The following is a 24,031-nucleotide window of genomic DNA, read 5'->3' on the forward strand; positions in this document are numbered from 1 at the left end:
GCCAACCCCTTCCCCACCCCTAACGCCCCGCCAACCCCTTCCCCACCCCTAACGCCCCGCCAACCCCTTCCCTACCCCTAACGCCCCGCCAACCCCTTCCCCACCCCTAACGCCCCGCCAACCCCTTCCCCACCCCTAACGCCCCGCCAACCCCTTCCCCACCCCTAACGCCCGCCAACCCCTTCCCCACCCCTAACGCCCCGCCAACCCCTTCCCCACCCCTAACGCCCCGTCAACCCCTTCCCCACCCCTAACGCCCCGCCAACCCCTTCCCCACCCCTAACGCCCGCCAACCCCTTCCCCACCCCTAACGCCCCGCCAACCCCTTCCCCACCCCTAACGCCCCGCCAACCCCTTCCCCACCCCTAACGCCCCGCCAACCCCTTCCCCACCCCTAACGCCCGCCAACCCCTTCCCTACCCCTAACGCCCCGCCAACCCCTTCCCCACCCCTAACGCCCGCCAACCCCGTCCCTACCCCTAACGCCCCGCCAACCCCGTCCCTACCCCTAACGCCCCGCCAACCCCTTCCCCACCCCTAACGCCCCGCCAACCCCTTCCCCACCCCTAACGCCCCGCCAACCCCTTCCCCACCCCTAACGCCCCGCCAACCCCTTCCCCACCCCTAACGCCCGCCAACCCCTTCCCTACCCCTAACGCCCCGCCAACCCCTTCCCCACCCCTAACGCCCCGCCAACCCCTTCCCCACCCCTAACGCCCGCCAACCCCTTCCCTACCCCTAACGCCCCGCCAACCCCTTCCCCACCCCTAACGCCCGCCAACCCCTTCCCTACCCCTAACGCCCCGCCAACCCCTTCCCCACCCCTAACGCCCCGCCAACCCCTTCCCCACCCCTAACGCCCCGCCAACCCCTTCCCCACCCCTAACGCCCGCCAACCCCTTCCCCACCCCTAACGCCCGCCAACCCCTTCCCTACCCCTAACGCCCCGCCAACCCCTTCCCCACCCCTAACGCCCGCCAACCCCTTCCCTACCCCTAACGCCCCGCCAACCCCTTCCCTACCCCTAACGCCCCGCCAACCCCTTCCCCACCCCTAACGCCCCGCCAACCCCTTCCCCACCCCTAACGCCCCGCCAACCCCTTCCCTACCCCTAACGCCCCGCCAACCCCTTCCCCACCCCTAACGCCCGCCAACCCCTTCCCTACCCCTAACGCCCCGCCAACCCCTTCCCCACCCCTAACGCCCCGCCAACCCCTTCCCCACCTTTAACGCCCCGCCAACCCCTTCCCCACCCCTAACGCCCGCCAACCCCTTCCCCACCCCTAACGCCCCGCCAACCCCTTCCCCACCCCTAACGCCCCGCCAACCCCTTCCCTACCCCTAACGCCCGCCAACCCCTTCCCCACCCCTAACGCCCGCCAACCCCTTCCCTACCGCCCCGTCAACCCCTTCCCCACCCCTAACGCCCCGCCAACCCCTTCCCCACCCCTAACGCCCCGCCAACCCCTTCCCCACCCCTAACGCCCCGCCAACCCCTTCCCCACCCCTAACGCCCCGCCAACCCCTTCCCCACCCCTAACGCCCCGCCAACCCCTTCCACGCCCCGCCAACCCCTTCCCCACCCCTAACGCCCCGCCAACCCCTTCCCCACCCCTAACGCCCCGCCAACCCCTTCCCCACCCCTAACGCCCCGCCAACCCCTTCCCTACCCCTAACTCCCCGCCAACCCCTTCCCCACCCCTAACGCCCCGCCAACCCCTTCCCCACCCCTAACGCCCGCCAACCCCTTCCCCACCCCTAACGCCCCGCCAACCCCTTCCCCACCCCTAACGCCCGCCAACCCCTTCCCCACCCCTAACGCCCCGCCAACCCCTTCCCCACCCCTAACGCCCGCCAACCCCTTCCCCACCCCTAACGCCCCGCCAACCCCTTCCCCACCCCTAACGCCCGCCAACCCCTTCCCTACCCCTAACGCCCGCCAACCCCTTCCCCACCCCTAACGCCCGCCAACCCCTTCCCTACCGCCCCGTCAACCCCTTCCCCACCCCTAACGCCCCGCCAACCCCTTCCCCACCCCTAACGCCCGCCAACCCCTTCCCCGCCCCGCCAACCCCTTCCCCACCCCTAACGCCCCGCCAACCCCTTCCCCACCCCTAACGCCCCGCCAACCCCTTCCCTACCCCTAACGCCCCGCCAACCCCTTCCCCACCCCTAACGCCCGCCAACCCGTTCCCTACCCCTAACGCCCGCCAACCCGTTCCCTACCCCTAACGCCCGCCAACCCGTTCCCTACCCCTAACGCCCGCCAACCCCTTCCCTACCCCTAACGCCCGCCAACCCCTTCCCCACCCCTAACGCCCCGCCAACCCCTTCCCTACCCCTAACGCCCGCCAACCCCTTCCCTACCCCTAACGCCCGCCAACCCCTTCTCTACCCCTAACGCCCGCCAACCCCTTCTCTACCCCTAACGCCCGCCAACCCTTTCCCCACCCCTAACGCCCCGCCAACCCCTTCCCTACCCCTAACGCCCCGCCAACCCCTTCCCTACCCATAACGCCCCGTCAGTCCCTTCCCTACCCCTAACGCCCCGCCAACCCCTTCCCTACCCCTAACGCCCGCCAACCCCTTCCCTACCCCTAACGCCCGCCAACCCCTTCTCTACCCCTAACGCCCGCCAACCCTTTCCCCACCCCTAACGCCCCGCCAACCCCTTCCCTACCCCTAACGCCCGCCAACCCCTTCTCTACCCCTAACGCCCGCCAACCCTTTCCCCACCCCTAACGCCCCGCCAACCCCTTCCCTACCCCTAACGCCCGCCAACCCCTTCTCTACCCCTAACGCCCGCCAACCCTTTCCCCACCCCTAACGCCCTGCCAACCCCTTCCCTACCCCTAACGCCCCGCCAACCCCTTCCCTACCCATAACGCCCCGTCAGTCCCTTCCCTACCCCTAACGCCCGCCAACCCCTTCCCTACCCCTAACGCCCCGCCAACCCCTTCTCTACCCCTAACGCCCGCCAACCCTTTCCCCACCCCTAACGCCCCGCCAACCCCTTCCCTACCCATAACGCCCCGTCAGTCCCTTCCCTACCCCTAACGCCCCGCCAACCTCTTCCCTACCCCTAACGCCCCGCCAGTCCCTTCCCTACCCCTAACGCCCCGCCAACCCCTTCCCTACCCCTAACGCCCGCCAACCCCTTCTCTACCCCTAACGCCCCGTCAGTCCCTTCCCTACCCCTAACGCCCCGCCAACCCCTTCCCTACCCCTAACGCCCGCCAACCCCTTCCCTACCCCTAACGCCCCGCCAACCCCTTCCCCACCCCTAACGCCCGCCAACCCCTTCCCTACCCCTAACGCCCCGCCAACCCCTTCCCTACCCATAACGCCCCGTCAGTCCCTTCCCTACCCCTAACGCCCCGCCAACCTCTTCCCTACCCCTAACGCCCCGCCAGTCCCTTCCCTACCCCTAACGCCCCGCCAGTCCCTTCCCCACCCCTAACGCCCCGCCAACCCCTTCCCCGCCCCTAACGCCCCACCAACCCCTTCCCCACCCCTAACGCCCCGCCAGTCCCTTCCCTACCCCTAACGCCCCGCCAACCCCTTCCCCACCCCTAACGCCCCGCCAACCCCTTCCCCACCCCTAACGCCCCGCCAACCCCTTCCCTACCCCTAACGCCCGCCAACCCCTTCCCCACCCCTAACGCCCGCCAACCCCTTCCCTACCCCTAACGCCCGCCAACCCCTTCCCCACCCCTAACGCCCGCCAACCCCTTCCCTACCCCTAACGCCCCGCCAACCCCTTCCCTACCCCTAACGCCCCGCCAACCCCTTCCCTACCCCTAACGCCCCGCCAGTCCCTTCCCCACCCCTAACGCCCCGCCAACCCCTTCCCTACCCCTAACGCCCGCCAACCCCTTCCCCACCCCTAACGCCCCGCCAACCCCTTCCCCACCCCTAACGCCCGCCAACCCCTTCCCTACCCCTAACGCCCGCCAACCCCTTCCCCACCCCTAACGCCCGCCAACCCCTTCCCTACCCCTAACGCCCCGCCAACCCCTTCCCTACCCCTAACGCCCCGCCAACCCCTTCCCTACCCCTAACGCCCCGCCAGTCCCTTCCCCACCCCTAACGCCCCGCCAACCCCTTCCCTACCCCTAACGCCCCGCCAGTCCCTTCCCCACCCCTAACGCCCCGCCAACCCCTTCCCTACCCCTAACGCCCCGCCAACCCCTTCCCTACCCCTAACGCCCCGCCAGTCCCTTCCCCACCCCTAACGCCCCGCCAACCCCTTCCCTACCCCTAACGCCCCGCCAACCCCTTCCCTACCCCTATTTCTCCCTCTCCCCCTATTTCTCCCCTCCCTCTCCCCCTATTTCTCTCCTCCCTCTCCCCCTATTTCTCTCCTCCCTCTCCCCCTATTTCTCCCCTCCCTCTCCCCCTATTTCTCCCCTCCCTCTCCCACTATTTCTCCCCTCCCTCTCCCACTATTTCTCCCCTCCCTCTCCCCCTATTTCTCCCCTCCCTCTCCCCCTATTTCTCCCCTCCCTCTCCCACTATTTCTCCCCTCCCTCTCCCCCTATTTCTCCCCTCCCTCTTCCCCTATTTCTCCCCTCCCTCTCCCCCTATTTCTCCCCTCCCTCTCCCCCTATTTCTCTCCTCCCTCTCCCCCTATTTCTCTCCTCCCTCTCCCCCTATTTCTCTCCTCCCTCTCCCCCTATTTCTCCCCTCCCTCTCCCCCTATTTCTCCCCTCCCTCTCCCACTATTTCTCCCCTCCCTCTCCCACTATTTCTCCCCTCCCTCTCCCCCTATTTCTCCCCTCCCTCTCCCCCTATTTCTCCCCTCCCTCTCCCACTATTTCTCCCCTCCCTCTCCCCTATTTCTCCCCTCCCTCTTCCCCTATTTCTCCCCTCCCTCTCCCCCTATTTCTCCCCTCCCTCTCCCCCTATTTCTCCCCTCCCTCTCCCCTATTTCTCCCCTCCCTCTCCCCCTATTTCTCCCCTCCCTCTCCCCCTATTTCTCTCCTCCCTCTCCCCCTATTTCTCTCCACCCTCTCCCCCTATTTCTCTCCACCCTCTCCCCCTATTTCTCTCCTCCCTCTCCCCCTATTTCTCTCCTCCCTCTCCCCCTATTTCTCTCCTCCCTCTCCCCCTATTTCTCCCCTCCCTCTCCCACTATTTCTCCCCTCCCTCTCCCACTATTTCTCCCCTCCCTCTCCCCTATTTCTCCCCTCCCTCTCCCCCTATTTCTCCCCTCCCTCTCCCCTATTTCTCCCCTCCCTCTCCCCCTATTTCTCCCCTCCCTCTCCCCCTATTTCTCCCCTCCCTCTCCCCCTATTTCTCTCCTCCCTCTCCCCCTATTTCTCTCCTCCCTCTCCCCCTATTTCTCTCCCCCCTCTCCCCCTATTTCTCCCCTCCCTCTCCCCCTATTTCTCCCCTCCCTCTCCCCCTATTTCTCTCCTCCCTCTCCCCCTATTTCTCTCCTCCCTCTCCCCCTATTTCTCTCCCTCCCTCTCCCCCTATTTCTCTCCCTCCCTCTCCCCCTATTTCTCCCCTCCCTCTCCCACTATTTCTCCCCTCCCTCTCCCCCTATTGCTCCCCTCCCTCTCCCCCTATTTCTCCCCTCGCTCTCCCCCTATTTCTCGCCTCCCTCTCCCCCTATTTCTCCCCTCCCTCTCCCCCTATTTCTCCCCTCCCTCTCCCCCTATTTCTCCCCTCCCTCTCCCCCTATTTCTCCCCTCCCTCTGCTCTCAGTTCTCGCCCTGTTCTCGCCCCATTTAATCCCAGATTTTGGACATTAATGTGAAGTCCACATTCCTGTTGGTGAAAGGTGTGGTCCCCGAAATGCAGAAAAGAGGGTGAGAAACGTGTGTGGGGGGGAGGGGCAGTAAAAATGTCCACCCCGTATGCTTTTGCCGCACTCTCGGGCCTATCGGACCTAACAGGAAGGCACGTCCCCGTGTCGGCCGTCTCCTCTCTGCCGCCCTCCTGCTCCCATGGAATCCCCGCGTCAAATGACGTCATGACATCGCGTTTCCATTGCGACGCGACACCACGTTGTTGACGTCCGCGGCATTTCACTCTGGGATTCCAAGGAAGCAGAAGGGCGGCAGCAAGGAGGCGGTGACGCGTGAAAGTGCCCAGGGGCGGCGGGTTTGAAAATCCGGGGGCAGTATACAGGAAGCTGAGCACTGACGCTCAGGGTCGGGGGCAGTATACAGGAAGCTGAGAGCTGACGCTCAGGGTCGGGGGGCAGTATACAGGAAGCAGAGCACTGACGCTATGGGTCGGGGGCAGTATACAGGAAGCTGACGCTCAGGGTCGGGGGCAGTATACAGGAAGCTGAGAGCTGACGCTCAGGGTCGGGGGCAGTATACAGGAAGCAGAGCACTGACACTATGAGTCGGGGGCAGTATACAGGAAGCAGAGCACTGACACTATGGGTCGTGGGCAGTATACAGGAAGCAGAGTACTGACGCTCAGGGGGCAGTATACAGGAAGTGGAGAGCTGACACTCAGGGGAAATATACAGGAAGCGGAGAGCTGACACTCATGGGAAATATACAGGAAGCGGAGAGCTGACACTCAGGGGAAATATACAGGAAGTGGAGAGCGGACGCTCAGGGTCGGGGCAGTATGCAGGAAGCAGAGCACTGACGCTCAGGGTCGGGGGCAGTATACAGGAAGCAGAGCACTGACGCTCAGGGTCGGGGGCAGTATACAGGAAGCTGACGCTCAGGGTCGGGGGCAGTATACAGGAAGCTGACGCTCAGGGTCGGGGGCAGTATACAGGAAGCTGAGAGCTGACGCTCAGGGGGCAGTATACAGGAAGTGGAGAGCTGACGCTCAGGGGGCAGTATACATGAAGTGGAGAGCTGACGCTCGGGGCAGTATACAAGAAGTGGAAAGCTGACGCTATGGGGCAGTATACAGGAAGTGGAGAGCGGACGCTCCGGGTCGGGGGGCAGTATACAGGAAGTGGAGAGCTGACACTCAGGGGAAATATACAGGAAGTGGAGAGCTGACGCTCAGGGTCGGGGGCCGTATACAGGAAGTGGAGAGCTGACGCTCAGGATCGGGAGGCAGTATACAGGAAGTGGAGAGCTGACGCTCAGGATCGGGGGCAGTATACAGGAAGTGGAGAGCTGACGCTCAGGATCGGGGGGCAGTATACAGGAAGTGGAGAGCTGACGCTCAGGGTCGGGGGCAGTATACAGTGGAGAGCTGACGCTCAGGGGGCAGTATACAGGAAGTGGAGAGCTGACGCTCAGGGTCGGGGGCAGTATACAGGACGTGGATAGCTGACGCTCAGGGGCAATATACAGGAAGTGGAGAGCTGACGCTCGGGGCAGTATACAGGACGTGGAGAGCTGACGCTCAGGGTCAGGGGCAGTATACAAGAAGTGGAGAGCTGACGCTCGGGGCAGTATACAGGAAGTGGAGAGCTGACGCTCAGGGGGCAGTATACAGGAAGTGGAGAGCTGACGCTCAGGGGGCAGTATACAGGAAGTGGAGAGCTGACGCTATGGGGCAGTATACAGGAAGTGGAGAGCGGACGCTCCGGGTCGGGGGGCAGTATACAGGAAGTGGAGAGCTGACACTCAGGGGAAATATACAGGAAGTGGAGAGCTGATGCTCAGGGTCGGGGGCAGTATACAGGAAGTGGAGAGCTGATGCTCAGGGTCGGGGGCCGTATACAGGAAGTGGAGAGCTGATGGTCGGGGGCAGTATACAGGAAGTGGAGAGCTGACGCTCAGGATCGGGGGGCAGTATACAGGAAGTGGAGAGCTGACGCTCAGGGTCGGGGGCAGTATACAATGGAGAGCTGACGCTCGGGGCAGTATACAGGACGTGGAGACCTGACGCTCAGGGTCAGGGGCAGTATACAGGAAGTGGAGAGCTGACGCTCAGGGGACAGTATACAGGAAGTGGAGAGCTGACGCTCGGGGCAGTATACAGGAAGTGGAGAGCTGACGCTCAGGGGGCAGTATACAGAAATTGGAGAGCTGACGCTCGGGGTCAGGGGCAGTATACAGGAAGTGGAGAGCTGACGCTCAGGGGGCAGTATACAGGAAGTGAAGAGCTGACGCTCAGGGGGCAGTATACAGGAAGTGGAGAGCTGACGCTCGGGGCAGTATACAGGAAGTGGAGAGCTGACGCTCGGGGTAGTATACAGGAAGCGGAGAGCTGACGCTCAGGGTCGGGGGCAATATACAGGACGTGGAGAGCTGACACTCAGGGTCGGGGGCAATATACATGACTATTGCTATTGACCATGCTATTACCCCTCCTCCTGTCACAGGGGGGGCAGTATCGTTATCGTCTCATCTGTTGCTGGCTTCACCCCGTTCCCGGTGAGACGCTCTGTTCCTTTTCACCTGCTCCCCGTGTGCCGCCCGTCTGCACCAGGCTCTCCCGAACCCGCTCCAAGAGCTTGCAATCTACTGGGTGGATATCGGTCTCCGGTGCGGCTTTGCACTGGAGCCGGGTTTCCCCCAGGGGATGTTGAGAGGTTGCAGTAACTCCCCTCAGTATCTGTAGGTATAACACTCCGTCCCCCCCAGTATCTGTAGGTATAACACTCCGTCCCCCCCAGTATCTGTAGGTATAACACTCCGTCCCCCCCAGTATCTGTAGGTATAACACTCCGTCCCCCCCAGTATCTGTAGGTATAACACTCCGTCCCCCCCAGTATCTGTAGGTATAACACTCCGTCCCCCCCCCAGTATCTGTAGGTATAACAGCACCGTCGTCCCCCCCCCCCCAGTATCTGTAGGTATAACACCACCGTCCTCCCCAGTATCTGTAGGTATAACACTCCGTCCCCCCCAGTATCTGTAGGTATAACACCACCTTCCTCCCCAGTATCTGTAGGTATAACACTCCGTCACCTCCAGTATCTGTAGGTATAACACCGCCGTCCCCCCCCCAGTATCTGTAGGTATAACACTCCGTCCCCCCCAGTATCTGTAGGTATAACACTCCGTCCCCCCCAGTATCTGTAGGTATAACACTCCGTCCCCCCCAGTATCTGTAGGTATAACACCACCGTCCCCCCCAGTATCTGTAGGTATAACACACCGTCCTCCCCAGTATCTGTAGGTATAACACTCCGTCACCTCCAGTATCTGTAGGTATAACACCGCCGTCCCCCCCCCAGTATCTGTAGGTATAACACTCCGTCCCCCCCAGTATCTGTAGGTATAACACTCCGTCCCCCCCAGTATCTGTAGGTATAACACCACCGTCCCCCCCAGTATCTGTAGGTATAACACACCGTCCTCCCCAGTATCTGTAGGTATAACACCACCGTCCCCCCCCCAGTATCTGTAGGTATAACACCACCGTCCTCCCCAGTATCTGTAGGTATAACACTCCGTCCCCCCCAGTATCTGTAGGTATAACACCACCGTCCCCCCCTTAGTATCTGTATGTATAACACCACCGTCCTCCCCAGTATCTGTAGGTATAACACCACAGTCCCCCCCCAGTATCTGTAGGTATAACACTACCGTCCCCCCCCCCAGTATCTGTAGGTATAACACCACCGTCCTCCCCAGTATCTGTAGGTATAACACCACAGTCCTCCCCAGTATCTGTAGGTATAACACAACCGTCCCCCCCAGTATCTGTAGGTATAACACTCCATCCCCCCCAGTATCTGTAGGTATAACACTCCCCCCCCCCCAGTATCTGTATGTATAACACCACCGTCCTCCCCAGTATCTGTAGGTATAACACCACCGCCCCCCCCCAGTATCTGTAGGTATAACACACCGTCCTCCCCAGTATCTGTAGGTATAACACCACCGTCCCTCCCCAGTATCTGTAGGTATAACACTCCGTCCCCCCCAGTATCTGTAGGTATAACACTCCGCCCCCCCCCCCAGTATCTGTAGGTATAACACCACCGTCCTCCCCAGTATCTGTAGGTATAACACCACCGTCCTCCCCAGTATCTATAGGTATAACACCACAGTCCCCCCCAGTATCTGGAGGTATAACACCACAGTCCCGCCCGGTATCTGTAGGTATAACACAACCGTCCCCATCAGTATCTGTAGGTATAACACTCCGTCCCCCCCAGTATCTGTAGGTATAACACCACAGTCCCGCCCAGTATCTGTAGGTATAACACAACCGTCCCCCCCAGTATCTGTAGGTATAACACCACAGTCCTCCCCAGTATCTGTAGGTATAACACAACCGTCCCCCCCAGTATCTGTAGGCATAACACCACCGTCCCCCCCCAGTATCTGTAGGTATAACACAACCGTCCCCCCCAGTATCTGTAGGTATAGCACCACAGTCCTCCCCAGTATCTGTAGGTATAACACAACCGTCCCCCCCAGTATCTGTAGGTATAACACAACCGTCCCCCCCAGTATCTGTAGGTATAACACCACCGTCCCCCCCAGTATCTGTAGGTCTAACACCACAGTCCTCCCCAGTATCTGTAGGTATAACACAACCGTCCCCCCCAGTATCTGTATGTATAACACAACTGTCCCCCCCAGTATCTGTAGGTATAACACCACCGTCCCCCCAGTATCTGTAGGTATAACACCAGCGTCCCCCCCAGTATCTGTAGGTTTAACACCACCGTCCTCCCCAGTATCTGTAGGTATAACACCACCTTCCTCCCCAGTATCTGTGGGTATAACACTCCGTCCCCCCCCCCAGTATCTGTGGGTATAGCACTACCGTCCCCCCCAGTATCTGTAGGTATAACACCACCGTCCCCCCCAGTATCTGTAGGTATAACACCACAGTCCTCCCCAGTATCTGTAGGTATAACACCACCGTCCCCCCCCAGTATCTGTAGGTATAACACAACCGTCCCCCCCAGTATCTGTAGGTATAACACCACAGTCCTCCCCAGTATCTGTAGGTATAACACAACCGTCCCCCCCAGTATCTGTAGGTATAACACAACCCTCCCCCCCAGTATCTGTAGGTATAACACCACCGTCCCCCCCCAGTATCTGTAGGTATAACACCACAGTCCTCCCCAGTATCTGTAGGTATAACAACCGTCCCCCCCAGTATCTGTATGTATAACACAACCGTCCCCCCCAGTATCTGTAGGTATAACATCACCGTCCCCCCAGTATCTGTAGGTATAACACCACCGTCCCCCCCAGTATCTGTAGGTTTAACACCTCCGTCCTCCCCAGTATCTGTAGGTATAACACCACCATCCTCCCCAGTATCTGTGGGTATAACACTCCGTCCCCCCCAGTATCTGTAGGTATAACACTCCGTCCGTCCCCAGTATCTGTAGGTATAGCACTACCGTCCCCCCCAGTATCTGTAGGTATAGCACTACCGTCCCCCCCAGTATCTGTAGGTATAACACCACCGTCCCCCCCAGTATCTGTAGGTATAACACCACCGTCCCCCCCAGTATCTGTAGGTATAACACCACCGTCCCGTCCCCCAGTATCTAGGTATAACACCACCGTCCCCCCCAGTATCTGTAGGTATAACACTACCGTCCCCCCAGTATCTGTAGGTATAACACCACCGTCCTCCCCAGTATCTGTAGGTATAACACCACCGTCCCCTCTCAGTATCTGTAGGTATAACACCACAGTCCCCCCCAGTATCTGTAGGCATAACACAACCGTCCCCCCCAGTATCTGTAGGTATAACACCACAGTCCTCCCCAGTATCTGTAGGTATAACACAACCGTCCCCCCCAGTATCTGTAGGTTTAACACAACCATCCCCCCCAGTATCTGTAGGTATAACACAACCGTCCCCCCCAGTATCTGTAGGTATAACACCACAGTCCTCCCCAGTATCTGTAGGTATAACACAACCGTCCCCCCCAGTATCTGTAGGTATAACACAACCGTCCCCCCCAGTATCTGTAGGTATAACACCACCGTCCCCCCCAGTATCTGTAGGTATAACACCACAGTCCTCCCCAGTATCTGTAGGTATAACACAACCGTCCCCCCCAGTATCTGTATGTATAACACAACCGTCCCCCCCAGTATCTGTAGGTATAACACCACCGTCCCCCCAGTATCTGTAGGTATAACACCACCGTCCCCCCCAGTATCTGTAGGTTTAACACCACCGTCCTCCCCAGTATCTGTAGGTATAACACTCCGTCCCCCCCCAGTATCTGTAGGTATAACACTCCGTCCCCCCCAGTATCTGTAGGTATAACACTACCGTCCCCCCACAGTATCTGTAGGTATAACACCACCGTCCCCCCCAGTATCTGTAGGTATAACACCACAGTCCTCCCCAGTATCTGTAGGTATAACACCACCGTCCCCCCCCCAGTATCTGTAGGTATAACACAACCGTCCCCCCCAGTATCTGTAGGTATAACACCACAGTCCTCCCCAGTATCTGTAGGTATAACACAACCGTCCCCCCCAGTATCTGTAGGTATAACACAACCGTCCCCCCCAGTATCTGTAGGTATAACACCACAGTCCTCCCCAGTATCTGTAGGTATAACACAACCGTCCCCCCCAGTATCTGTATGTATAACACAACCGTCCCCCCCAGTATCTGTAGGTATAACATCACCGTCCCCCCAGTATCTGTAGGTATAACACCACCGTCCCCCCCAGTATCTGTAGGTTTAACACCTCCGTCCTCCCCAGTATCTGTAGGTATAACACCACCATCCTCCCCAGTATCTGTGGGTATAACACTCCGTCCCCCCCAGTATCTGTAGGTATAACACTCCGTCCGTCCCCAGTATCTGTAGGTATAGCACTACCGTCCCCCCCAGTATCTGTAGGTATAGCACTACCGTCCCCCCCAGTATCTGTAGGTATAACACCACCGTCCCCCCCAGTATCTGTAGGTATAACACCACCGTCCCCCCCCCCCCCCAGTATCTAGGTATAACACCACCGTCCCCCCCAGTATCTGTAGGTATGACACTACCGTCCCCCCAGTATCTGTAGGTATAACACCACCGTCCTCCCCAGTATCTGTAGGTATAACACCACCGTCCCCTCTCAGTATCTGTAGGTATAACACCACAGTCCCCCCCAGTATCTGTAGGCATAACACAACCGTCCCCCCCAGTATCTGTAGGTATAACACCACAGTCCTCCCCAGTATCTGTAGGTATAACACAACCGTCCCCCCCAGTATCTGTAGGTTTAACACAACCATCCCCCCCAGTATCTGTAGGTATAACACCACCGTCCCCCCCAGTATCTGTAGGTATAACACCACCGTCCCCCCAGTATCTGTAGGTATAACACCACCGTCCCCCCCAGTATCTGTAGGTTTAACACCACTGTCCTCCCCAGTATCTGTAGGTATAACACTCCGTCCCCCCCCAGTATCTGTAGGTATAACACTCCGTCCCCCCCAGTATCTGTAGGTATAACACTACCGTCCCCCCACAGTATCTGTAGGTATAATACCACCGTCCCCCCCAGTATCTGTAGGTATAACACTACTGTCCCCCCCCAGTATCTTTAGGTATAACACCACCGTCCCCCCCAGTATCTGTAGGTATAACACCACCGTCCCCCCCCCCAGTATCTGTAGGTATAACACCACCGTCCCCCCCCCAGTATCTGTAGGTATAACACCACCGTCCTCCCCAGTATCTGTAGGTATAACACCACCGTCCCCTCTCAGTATCTGTAGGTATAACACCACAGTCCTCCCCAGTATCTGTAGGTATAACACAACCGTCCCCCCCAGTATCTGTAGGTTTAACACAACCATCCCCCCCAGTATCTGTAGGTATAACACAACCGTCCCCCCCAGTATCTGTAGGTATAACACCACAGTCCCCCCCAGTATCTGTAGGTATAACACCACAGTCCCCCCCAGTATCTGTAGGTATAACACCACAGTCCTCCCCAGTATCTGTAGGTATAACACAACCGTCCCCCCCAGTATCTGTAGGTTTAACACAACCATCCCCCCCAGTATCTGTAGGTATAACACAACCGTCCCCCCCAGTATCTGTAGGTATAACACCACAGTCCCCCCCAGTATCTGTAGGTATAACACCACAGTCCCCCCCCAGTATCTGTAGGTATAACACCACAGTCCTCCTCAGTATTTGTAGGTATAACACAACCGTCCCCCCCAGTATCTGTGGGTATAACACAACCGTCCCCCCCAGTGTCTGTAGGTATAACACTCCGTCCCCCCCCAGTATCTGTAGGTATAACACCACCGTCCTCCCCAGTATCTGTAGGTATGACACTACCGTCCCCCCAGTATCTGTAGGTATAACACCACCGTCCTCCCCAGTATCTGTAGGTATAACACCACCGTCCCCTCTCAGTATCTGTAGGTATAACACCACAGTCCCCCCCCAGTATCTGTAGGCATAACACAACCGTCCCCCCCCAGTATCTGTAGGTATAACACCACAGTCCTCCCCAGTATCTGTAGGTATAACACAACCGTCCCCCCCAGTATCTGTAGGTTTAACACAACCATCCCCCCCAGTATCTGTAGGTATAACACCACCGTCCCCCCCAGTATCTGTAGGTATAACACCACAGTCCTCCCCAGTATCTGTAGGTATAACACAACCGTCCCCCCCAGTATCTGTATGTATAACACAACCGTCCCCCCCAGTATCTGTAGGTATAACACCACCGTCCCCCCCCAGTATCTGTAGGTTTAACACCACTGTCCTCCCCAGTATCTGTAGGTATAACACTCCGTCCCCCCCCAGTATCTGTAGGTATAACACTCCGTCCCCCCCAGTATCTGTAGGTTTAACACAACCATCCCCCCCAGTATCTGTAGGTATAACACAACCGTCCCCCCCAGTATCTGTAGGTATAACACCACAGTCCCCCCCAGTATCTGTAGGTATAACACCACAGTCCCCCCCAGTATCTGTAGGTATAACACCACAGTCCCCCCCCCAGTATCTTTAGGTATAACACCACCGTCCCCCCCAGTATCTGTAGGTATAATACCACCGTCCCCCCCAGTATCTGTAGGTATAACACTACTGTCCCCCCCCCAGTATCTTTAGGTATAACACCACCGTCCCCCCCAGTATCTGTAGGTATAACACCACCGTCCCCCCCCCCCCAGTATCTGTAGGTATAACACCACCGTCCCCCCCCCAGTATCTGTAGGTATAACACCACCGTCCTCCCCAGTATCTGTAGGTATAACACCACCGTCCCCTCTCAGTATCTGTAGGTATAACACCACAGTCCTCCCCAGTATCTGTAGGTATAACACAACCGTCCCCCCCAGTATCTGTAGGTTTAACACAACCATCCCCCCCCAGTATCTGTAGGTATAACACAACCGTCCCCCCCAGTATCTGTAGGTATAACACCACAGTCCCCCCCAGTATCTGTAGGTATAACACCACAGTCCCCCCCCAGTATCTGTAGGTATAACACCACAGTCCTCCCCAGTATCTGTAGGTATAACACAACCGTCCCCCCCAGTATCTGTAGGTTTAACACAACCATCCCCCCCAGTATCTGTAGGTATAACACAACCGTCCCCCCCAGTATCTGTAGGTATAACACCACAGTCCCCCCCAGTATCTGTAGGTATAACACCACAGTCCCCCCCAGTATCTGTAGGTATAACACCACAGTCCTCCTCAGTATTTGTAGGTATAACACAACCGTCCCCCCCAGTATCTGTGGGTATAACACAACCGTCCCCCCCAGTGTCTGTAGGTATAACACTCCGTCCCCCCCCAGTATCTGTAGGTATAACACCACCGTCCTCCCCAGTATCTGTAGGTATGACACTACCGTCCCCCCAGTATCTGTAGGTATAACACCACCGTCCTCCCCAGTATCTGTAGGTATAACACCACCGTCCCCTCTCAGTATCTGTAGGTATAACACCACAGTCCCCCCCAGTATCTGTAGGCATAACACAACCGTCCCCCCCAGTATCTGTAGGTATAACACCACAGTCCTCCCCAGTATCTGTAGGTATAACACAACCGTCCCCCCCAGTATCTGTAGGTTTAACACAACCATCCCCCCCAGTATCTGTAGGTATAACACCACCGTCCCCCCCAGTATCTGTAGGTATAACACCACAGTCCTCCCCAGTATCTGTAGGTATAACACAACCGTCCCCCCCAGTATCTGTATGTATAACACAACCGTCCCCCCCAGTATCTGTAGGTATAACACCACCGTCCCCCCCAGTATCTGTAGGTTTAACACCACTGTCCTCCCCAGTATCTGTAGGTATAACACTCCGTCCCCCCCCAGTATCTGTAGGTATAACACTCCGTCCCCCCCAGTATCTGTAGGTATAACACTACCGTCCCCCCACAGTATCTGTAGGTATAATACCACCGTCCCCCCCAGTATCTGTAGGTATAACACTACTGTCCCCCCCCCCAGTATCTTTAGGTATAACACCATCGTCCCCCCCAGTATCTGTAGGTATAACACCACCGTCCCCCCCCCAGTATCTGTAGGTATAACACCACCGTCCCCCCCCCAGTATCTGTAGGTATAAACACCACCGTCCTCCCCAGTATCTGTAGGTATAACACCACCGTCCCCTCTCAGTATCTGTAGGTATAACACCACAGTCCTCCCCAGTATCTGTAGGTATAACACAACCGTCCCCCCCCAGTATCTGTAGGTTTAACACAACCATCCCCCCCAGTATCTGTAGGTATAACACAACCGTCCCCCCCCAGTATCTGTAGGTATAACACCACAGTCCCCCCCAGTATCTGTAGGTATAACACCACAGTCCCCCCCAGTATCTGTAGGTATAACACCACAGTCCTCCTCAGTATTTGTAGGTATAACACAACCGTCCCCCCCAGTATCTGTGGGTATAACACAACCGTCCCCCCCCAGTGTCTGTAGGTATAACACTCCGTCCCCCCCCAGTATCTGTAGGTATAACACCACCGTCCTCCCCAGTATCTGTAGGTATAACACCACCGTCCCCCCCCAGTGTCTGTAGGTATAACACCACCATCCTCCCCAGACCGTCCCCCCCAGTGTCTGTAGGTATAACACTCCGTCCCCCCCCAGTATCTGTAGGTATAACACCACGTCCTCCCCAGTATCTGTAGGTATAACACCACCGTCCCCCCCCAGTGTCTGTAGGTATAACACCACCATCCTCCCCAGTATCTGTAGGTATAACACTCCGTCCCCCCCAGTATCTGTAGGTATAACACTCCGTCCCCCCCCAGTATCTATAGGTATAACACTACCGTCCCCCCCCCCAGTATCTGTAGGTATAACACCACCGTCCCTCCCCCAGTATCTGTAGGTATAACACCACTTTCCCCCCCCAGTATCTGTAGGTATAACACCACCGTCCTCCCCAGTATCTGTAGGTATAACACCACCGTCCCCCGTCCCCCCAGTATCTGTAGGTATAACACCACCGTCCCCCCAGTATCTGTAGATATACTACCTCCGCCCCCCCTCAGTATCGTGTTTGTATAACACCTTCGTCCCTCCCTGTGTCTGTAGGTGTAACACCTCCGTCCCCCCCAGTATCTGTAGGTATAACACCTCCGTCCCCCCCTCCCCGCAGTCTCTGGGTCCGTACAGCGTCAGTAAGACGGCATTACTCGGCCTCACCAAGGCGCTGGCGCCAGAACTGTCCCCTCTGAACATCCGAGTGAACTGCCTCGCACCCGGGCTCATCCGGACCAAGTTCAGCTCATCTGTGAGTGTGGAGGAGGGGGGGTGAACAGCTGTGGGGGAGGGGAGGTGTACAGCTGGGAGGGGGGAGCAGGGAAGGGGGAGGCACAGCTGTGTAGGGTGTGGGGGGGTGCACAGCTGAGGGGAGAGCAGGGAAGGGGGATACACAGCTGTGTGGGGGGAGGGGGGGTGCACAGCTGTGGGGGGAGGGGTTACACGGCTGTGTGGGGGGAGGGGGGGTGGACAGCTGTGGGGAGCAGGAAGGGGGGTGCACAGCTTGAAGGGGGGTGCACAGCTGAGAGGGGGGTGCACAGCTGTGGGGGGAGTGGGTGCACGGCTGTGTAGGGGGAGGAGGGGGAGGATGCATGGCTGTGGGGGGAGGAGAAATTTAGGGGGATGTTCTGCCAGGATTGGATATACAGAGGGCCAGCGGGTACAATACACAGCCGGGGAAATAAGCCGGCATTAACGCTCTTCCCTGCCCCCCCCCAACCCCCCTTAGCTGTGGCAGAATGAAGCCGTCCTGGAACATCTGAAGCTCTCATTGGGAATAAGCAGGTGAGCCGGGCAACCCCTTCAATGCAAGCAGAGAATTTACTATTTATACACGTGTGTGTGTGTGTGTGTGTGTGTGTGTGTGTGTGTGTGTGTGTGTGTGTGTGTGTGTGTGTGTGTGTGTGTGTGTGTGTGTGTGTGTGTGTGTGTGTGTGTGTGTGTGTGTGTGTGTGTTTATACGTTACCGTTCCGAGGTCTGGTAAGCAAGAGACAGCACTCAATGTTGAAGTAACAAAAAGTGTATTAGTGATGGCAAAAACCCAACGTTTCGGTCCAACAGAATGGGACCTTCCTCAGGGGAATTTTTGGCCCGGAACATAAAAACCGCTTACTGTCAGCATAATATAATCATCAAACACACAGTCCCGCTGGGGCTGTGCCCCCTGCCAGGGACACCCGCAGGTTAAACTGTCTTATACTGCAGGTAAAGGGAGGTTTGAAGGTCCAGCGGCTCAGAGAGAATAGACATAAGCATATCCACAGACAGACTGTGTTACAGGGTCTCCTCCCCTCCTCCCTCCCTCTAACTCTCCTCCCTCCCTCTAACTCTCCTCCCTCCTCCCCCTAACTCTCCTCCCCCCTCCTCCTCTTCCTCCTCCCTCCCCCCAACTCTCCTCCCCCCTAACTTTTTCCCTCCCCCTAACTCTCCCTCCCCCTAACTCTCCTCGCTCCCCCTAACTCTCCTCGCTCCCCTAACTCTCCTCGCTCCCCTAACTCTCCTCCCTCCCCCTAACTCTCCTCCCTCCCCCTAACTCTCCTCCCTCCCCCTAACTCTCCTCCCTCCCCCTAACTCTCCTCCCTCCCCCTAACTCTCCTCTCTCCCCCTAACTCTCTTCCCCTCCTAACTCTCCTCCCCCCCTAATTCTCCTACTCTCCTCCCCTCCTACTTTCCTTCTCCCCTACTCTCATCCTCCCCTACTCCTCTCCTCCTCCCCTACTCTCCTCCCCTACTCCTCTCCCCTACTCCTCTCCTCCTCCCCTACTCTCCTCCCCTACTCCTCTCCTCCTCCCCTACTCCTCTCCTCCTCCCCCTCTACTCTTCCTCTCCCCCTACTCCTCCCCCCTACTCCTCTCCTCCTCCCCTCCTTCTCTCCTACTCCTCCTTACCCTCACCTCCCCCCCCTACTCCTCTCCTCCCTCCTACTCTCCCTCTCCTCCTCCTTACCCTCTCCTCCTCCTTACCCTCACCTCCTCCCCCTCTCCTCCTCAGAGCGCCAGGATGTTTCCTACTGGATCAGACACACACAGGATGACCTGAGCGCTCGCTCGGCTATTAAAGCCCGTCCACGAGCCACAAAAATAAACATCAGCGCAGCAGGGCTCACTTGAATGCTGGTGGGAAATGTGTGTGTGATAACTAATAGATGCTGATTGCCAGAGTGAGGGTCGTCACTTACACATCATGGGAATGAGCACATGTGATTTCTATACAGCAATGCACTCAAAGCAAATATAAATCACGTGATCCCTGCAGCTTACTCTAATAACTGCGCTAAAGGTCTTTCTTGCAATCCGTGCGGGCGAGATCGGGGGCTCCGGAGCTTTCACACGGGAACCAGCCTACAGCGCGAGAAAATGTTCCGTGCGCAAGGAGCGGCGCGCGCGCCATAATGTCAATCAATGGTCTATGTAAAGGTGGTGGGGACACAGTTATTGGCGCACTCTCAAATGGATGATGGACTGGTCACCTCCCCCCCCCTCTTGGTGCCGGGATCCAACTGTCACTCGACCGGAGGAGGGAGCGAGGGGCCCCCACTCCTCCAGCTCCCCCCCCACCCCCCCCTGGCCGGTAGTTGGATCAGGGCGCGGGGCCCCCGTCCTCCAGCTCCCCCCCCCCCCCCGGCCGGTAGTTGGATCAGGGCGCGGGGCCCCCGTCCTCCAGCTCCCCCCCCCCCCTGGCCGGTAGTTGGATCAGGGCGCGGGGCCCCCCGTCCTCCAGCTCCCTCCCCCCCCCCCCCGGCCGGTAGTTGGATCAGGGCGCGGGGCCCCCGTCCTCCAGCTCCCCCCCCCCGGCCGGTAGTTGGATCAGGGCGCGGGGCCCCCGTCCTCCAGCTCCCCCCCCCCCCCCCGGCCGGTAGTTGGATCAGGGCGCGGGGCCCCCGTCCTCCAGCTCCCCCCCCCCCTCCTGGCCGGTAGTTGGATCAGGGCGCGGGGCCCCCGTCCTCCAGCTCCCCCCCCCCCCCGGCCGGTAGTTGGATCAGGGCGCGGGGCCCCCGTCCTCCAGCTCCCTCCCCCCCCCCCCCGGCCGGTAGTTGGATCAGGGCGCGGGGCCCCCGTCCTCCAGCTCCCCCCCCCCCCCCCCTGGCCGGTAGTTGGATCAGGGCGCGGGGCCCCCGTCCTCCAGCTCCCCCCCCCCCGGCCGGTAGTTGGATCAGGGCGCGGGGCCCCCGTCCTCCAGCCCCCCCCCCCTGGCCGGTAGTTGGATCAGGGCGCGGGGCCCCCGTCCTCCAGCTCCCCCCCCCCCCCCGGCCGGTAGTTGGATCAGGGCGCGGGGCCCCCGTCCTCCAGCTCCCCCCCCCCCCCTGGCCGGTAGTTGGATCAGGGCGCGGGGCCCCCGTCCTCCAGCTCCCTCCCCCCCCCCCCCGGCCGGTAGTTGGATCAGGGCGCGGGGCCCCCGACCTCCAGCTCCCCCGGCCGGTAGTTGGATCAGGGCGCGGGGCCCCCGTCCTCCAGCTCCCCCCCCCCCCCCCGGCCGGTAGTTGTATCAGGGCGCGGGGCCCCCGACCTCCAGCTTCCCCCCCCCCCCCCCCTGGCCGGTAGTTGGATCAGGGCGCGGGGCCCCCGTCCTCCAGCTCCCCTCCCCCCCCCCCCCATGGCCGGTAGTTGGATCAGGGCGCGGGGCCCCCGTCCTCCAGCTCCCCTCCCCCCCCCCCCCCCATGGCCGGTAGTTGGATCAGGGCGCGGGGCCCCCGTTCTCCAGCCCCCCCCCCCCCCCTGGCCGGTAGTTGGATCAGGGCGCGGGGCCCCCGTCCTCCAGCTCCCCTCCCCCCCCCCCCCATGGCCGGTAGTTGGATCAGGGCGCGGGGCCCCCGTCCTCCAGCTCCCCCCCCCCCCCCCCCCCATGGCCGGTAGTTGGATCAGGGCGCGAGGCCCGCATCCTCCAGCTCCCTCCCCCCCCCCCCCCCATGGCCGGTAGTTGGATCAGGGCGCGGGGCCCCCGTCCTCCAGCTCCCCCCCCCCCCCCCCCATGGCCGGTAGTTGGATCAGGGCGCGGGGCCCGCATCCTCCAGCTCCCTCACCCCCCCCCCGGCCGGTAGTTGGATCAGGGCGCGGGGCCCCCACCCTCCAGCTCCAGTGGGAAGTTGGATCCGGGCGCAGAGTTGCGTCGCATGACGCCGAGGCGCTGCCGGTGGAGGGCTGCTGCTCTAGATGAGGATAAGGCCCCCCCCCCCTTTTTGATGCATCTCTTGTACTGTATAAATATACGTGACCGCGTGTTCCTCTGTATTCACAGGATAGGGGAACCGGAGGATTGCGCCGGAGCCGTCTCTTTCCTCTGCTCTCCTGATGCCTCGTATATTACCGGGGAGACGGTTGTGGTGTCAGGAGGGGGGCACTCCCGTCTGTGAGACCCCCTGCCCCCTTATCTGCTGGTAACCTAACTCCTGCGAGCTCCAGGGCCCCTGTTTGATTCTCACTGTCTGATCTCTCTTTTGGTAATAAATGTCATTCTTACAAATCTGTGTCAGACTCTGTATGAGGACCCCCCTATAAGTGTGTCAGACTGTATGAGGACCCCCCTATAAGTGTGTCAGACTCTGTATGAGGACCCCCCTATAAGTGTGTCAGACTCTGTATGAGGACCCCCCTATAAGTGTGTCAGACTCTGTATGAGGACCCCCCTATAAGTGTGTCAGACTCTGTATGAGGAACCCCCTATAAGTGTGTCAGACTCTGTATGAGGAACCCCCTATAAGTGTGTCAGACTCTGTATGAGGACCCCCCTATAAGTGTGTCAGACTCTGTATGAGGACACCCCTATAAGTGTGTCAGACTCTGTATGAGGACCCCCCTATAAGTGTGTCAGACTCTGTATGAGGACACCCCTATAAGTGTGTCAGACTCTGTATGAGGAACCCCCTATAAGTGTGTCAGACTCTGTATGAGGACCCCCCTATAAGTGTGTCAGACTCTGTATGAGGACACCCCTATAAGTGTGTCAGACTCTGTATGAGGACCCCCCTATAAGTGTGTCAGAAACACAAAAAATAGGGGCACACAGGGTGAGCAGTATGAAGTATTTCTCCTAAGTACAACACTAAATGTGCCCCGTGAATTACAATACGTGAAATAAGTGGCTATGTACTTGTCGCTCAAGAGATTAAATGCCCCAGTCAAAGCGCCAGCGCCAGCACCCCACTCTTAGAACAACAGATGGAGGGTGGGTGAACAAATTGATGTAATATATATATCGCTCACACTGCCCTGTGTGAGCGTGGGTATATCAAAGGGGTCTCTTTCCTTCGGTGTAGACGAATACCAGCGGGGACACAGGTGTAGGGCAGGGACACTTCTCCCCTCTATACCATGCAATCCCAAATCGACAAGGGGCACAGGTTTCTGTCGTTGTCGAGGATCCGGGATAGGTCCTGATGGGGTTGGGCCTCAGGAGGAACCTTCAGTCTTAGGGGTATTTGCAACCCCTTAAGAAGGTAGTATCACCTCAATTTTGATTTGTTCATTACATTCTACACCATTGGAAGAGAGCGCCCAGGTATTTCTTTGTTTCTTATATGTTTGTCAGTCTGTATATCTGTGTGTGCGTGCGTCAGTCTATATCTGTGTGTGTATCAGTCTGTATATCTGCGTGTGTGTGTGTGCGCGCATGCATGCGTGTCAGTCTGTATATCTGTGTGTGTGTGCGCATGCATGCGTGTCAGTCTGTATATCTGTGTGTGTGCGTGCATGCATGCGTGTCAGTCTGTATATCTGTGTGTGTGCGCGCATGCATGCGTGTCAGTCTGTATATCTGTGTGTGTGCGCGCATGCATGCGTGTCCGTCTGTATATCTGTGTGTGCGCGCGCATGCATGCGTGTCAGTCTGTATATCTGTGTGTGTGTATCAGTCTGTATATCTGCGTGTGTGTGTGTGCGCGCATGCATGCGTGTCAGTCTGTATATCTGTGTGTGTGCGCGCATGCATGCGTGTCAGTCTGTATATCTGTGTGTGTGTATCAGTCTGTATATCTGCGTGTGTGTGTGTGCGCGCATGCATGCGTGTCAGTCTGTATATCTGTGTGTGCGCGCATGCATGCGTGTCAGTCTGTATATCTGTGTGCGCGTGCGTCAGTCTATATCTGTGTGTGTGTGTGTCAGTCTGTGTATCTGCGTGTGTGTGTGTCCGCGCATGCATGTCAGTCTGTATATCTGTGTGTATCAATGTGTGTGTGTGTGTGTGTGTGTGTGTGTCAGTCTGTATTTCTGTGTGCGTGCGTGTGTGTGTGTGTGTGTGTGTATGTCAGTCTGTATATCTGTGTGTGTATCAGTCTGTATATCTGTGTGTGCGTGCGTGTCAGTCTGTATATCTGTGTGTGTGTATCAGTCTGTATATCTGCGTGTGTGTGTGTGTGCGCATGCATGCGTGTCAGTCTGTATATCTGTGTGTGCGCGCATGCATGTCAGTCTGTATATCTGTGTGTGTATCAGTCTGTATATCTGTGTGTGTGTGCGCGCGCGCGCATGCGTGTCAGTCTGTATATCTGTGTGTATGTGTCAGTCTGCGTGTGTGTATCAGTCTGTACATCTGTGCGTGTGCGTGCGCATGCGTGTCAGTCTATATCTGTGTGTGTGTGACACACATACACAGACTGACACACACAGATATACAGACTGGCATACGCAGATATACAGACTGTGTGTGTGTGTGTGTGTGTGTGTGTGTGTGTGTG

General features: G+C 58.4%; 1 protein-coding gene across 2 annotated transcripts in view; it reads left to right on the forward strand.

Annotated features, from left to right (window-relative positions):
• LOC142465141 (dehydrogenase/reductase SDR family member 4-like) overlaps nt 1-21,822 on the forward strand; it is a 57,020-nt gene extending 35,198 nt beyond the window's left edge. For both annotated transcript variants that reach the window (XM_075569091.1, XM_075569092.1), the window contains exons 5-9: nt 5,746-5,816; nt 8,261-8,312; nt 17,479-17,613; nt 18,091-18,146; nt 21,598-21,822. In XM_075569091.1, the coding sequence (XP_075425206.1) occupies nt 5,746-5,816; nt 8,261-8,312; nt 17,479-17,613; nt 18,091-18,146; nt 21,598-21,712 (429 nt within the window). In that variant the 3' untranslated portion in view covers nt 21,713-21,822. The remainder of the gene's footprint in view (nt 1-5,745; nt 5,817-8,260; nt 8,313-17,478; nt 17,614-18,090; nt 18,147-21,597) is intronic.
• Nucleotides 21,823-24,031: the final 2,209 nt, after the last annotated feature.

The sequence above is a fragment of the Ascaphus truei genome, chromosome 13 (assembly GCF_040206685.1).
Source record: "Ascaphus truei isolate aAscTru1 chromosome 13, aAscTru1.hap1, whole genome shotgun sequence".
NCBI classification, from domain to species: Eukaryota; Metazoa; Chordata; class Amphibia; order Anura; family Ascaphidae; genus Ascaphus; species Ascaphus truei.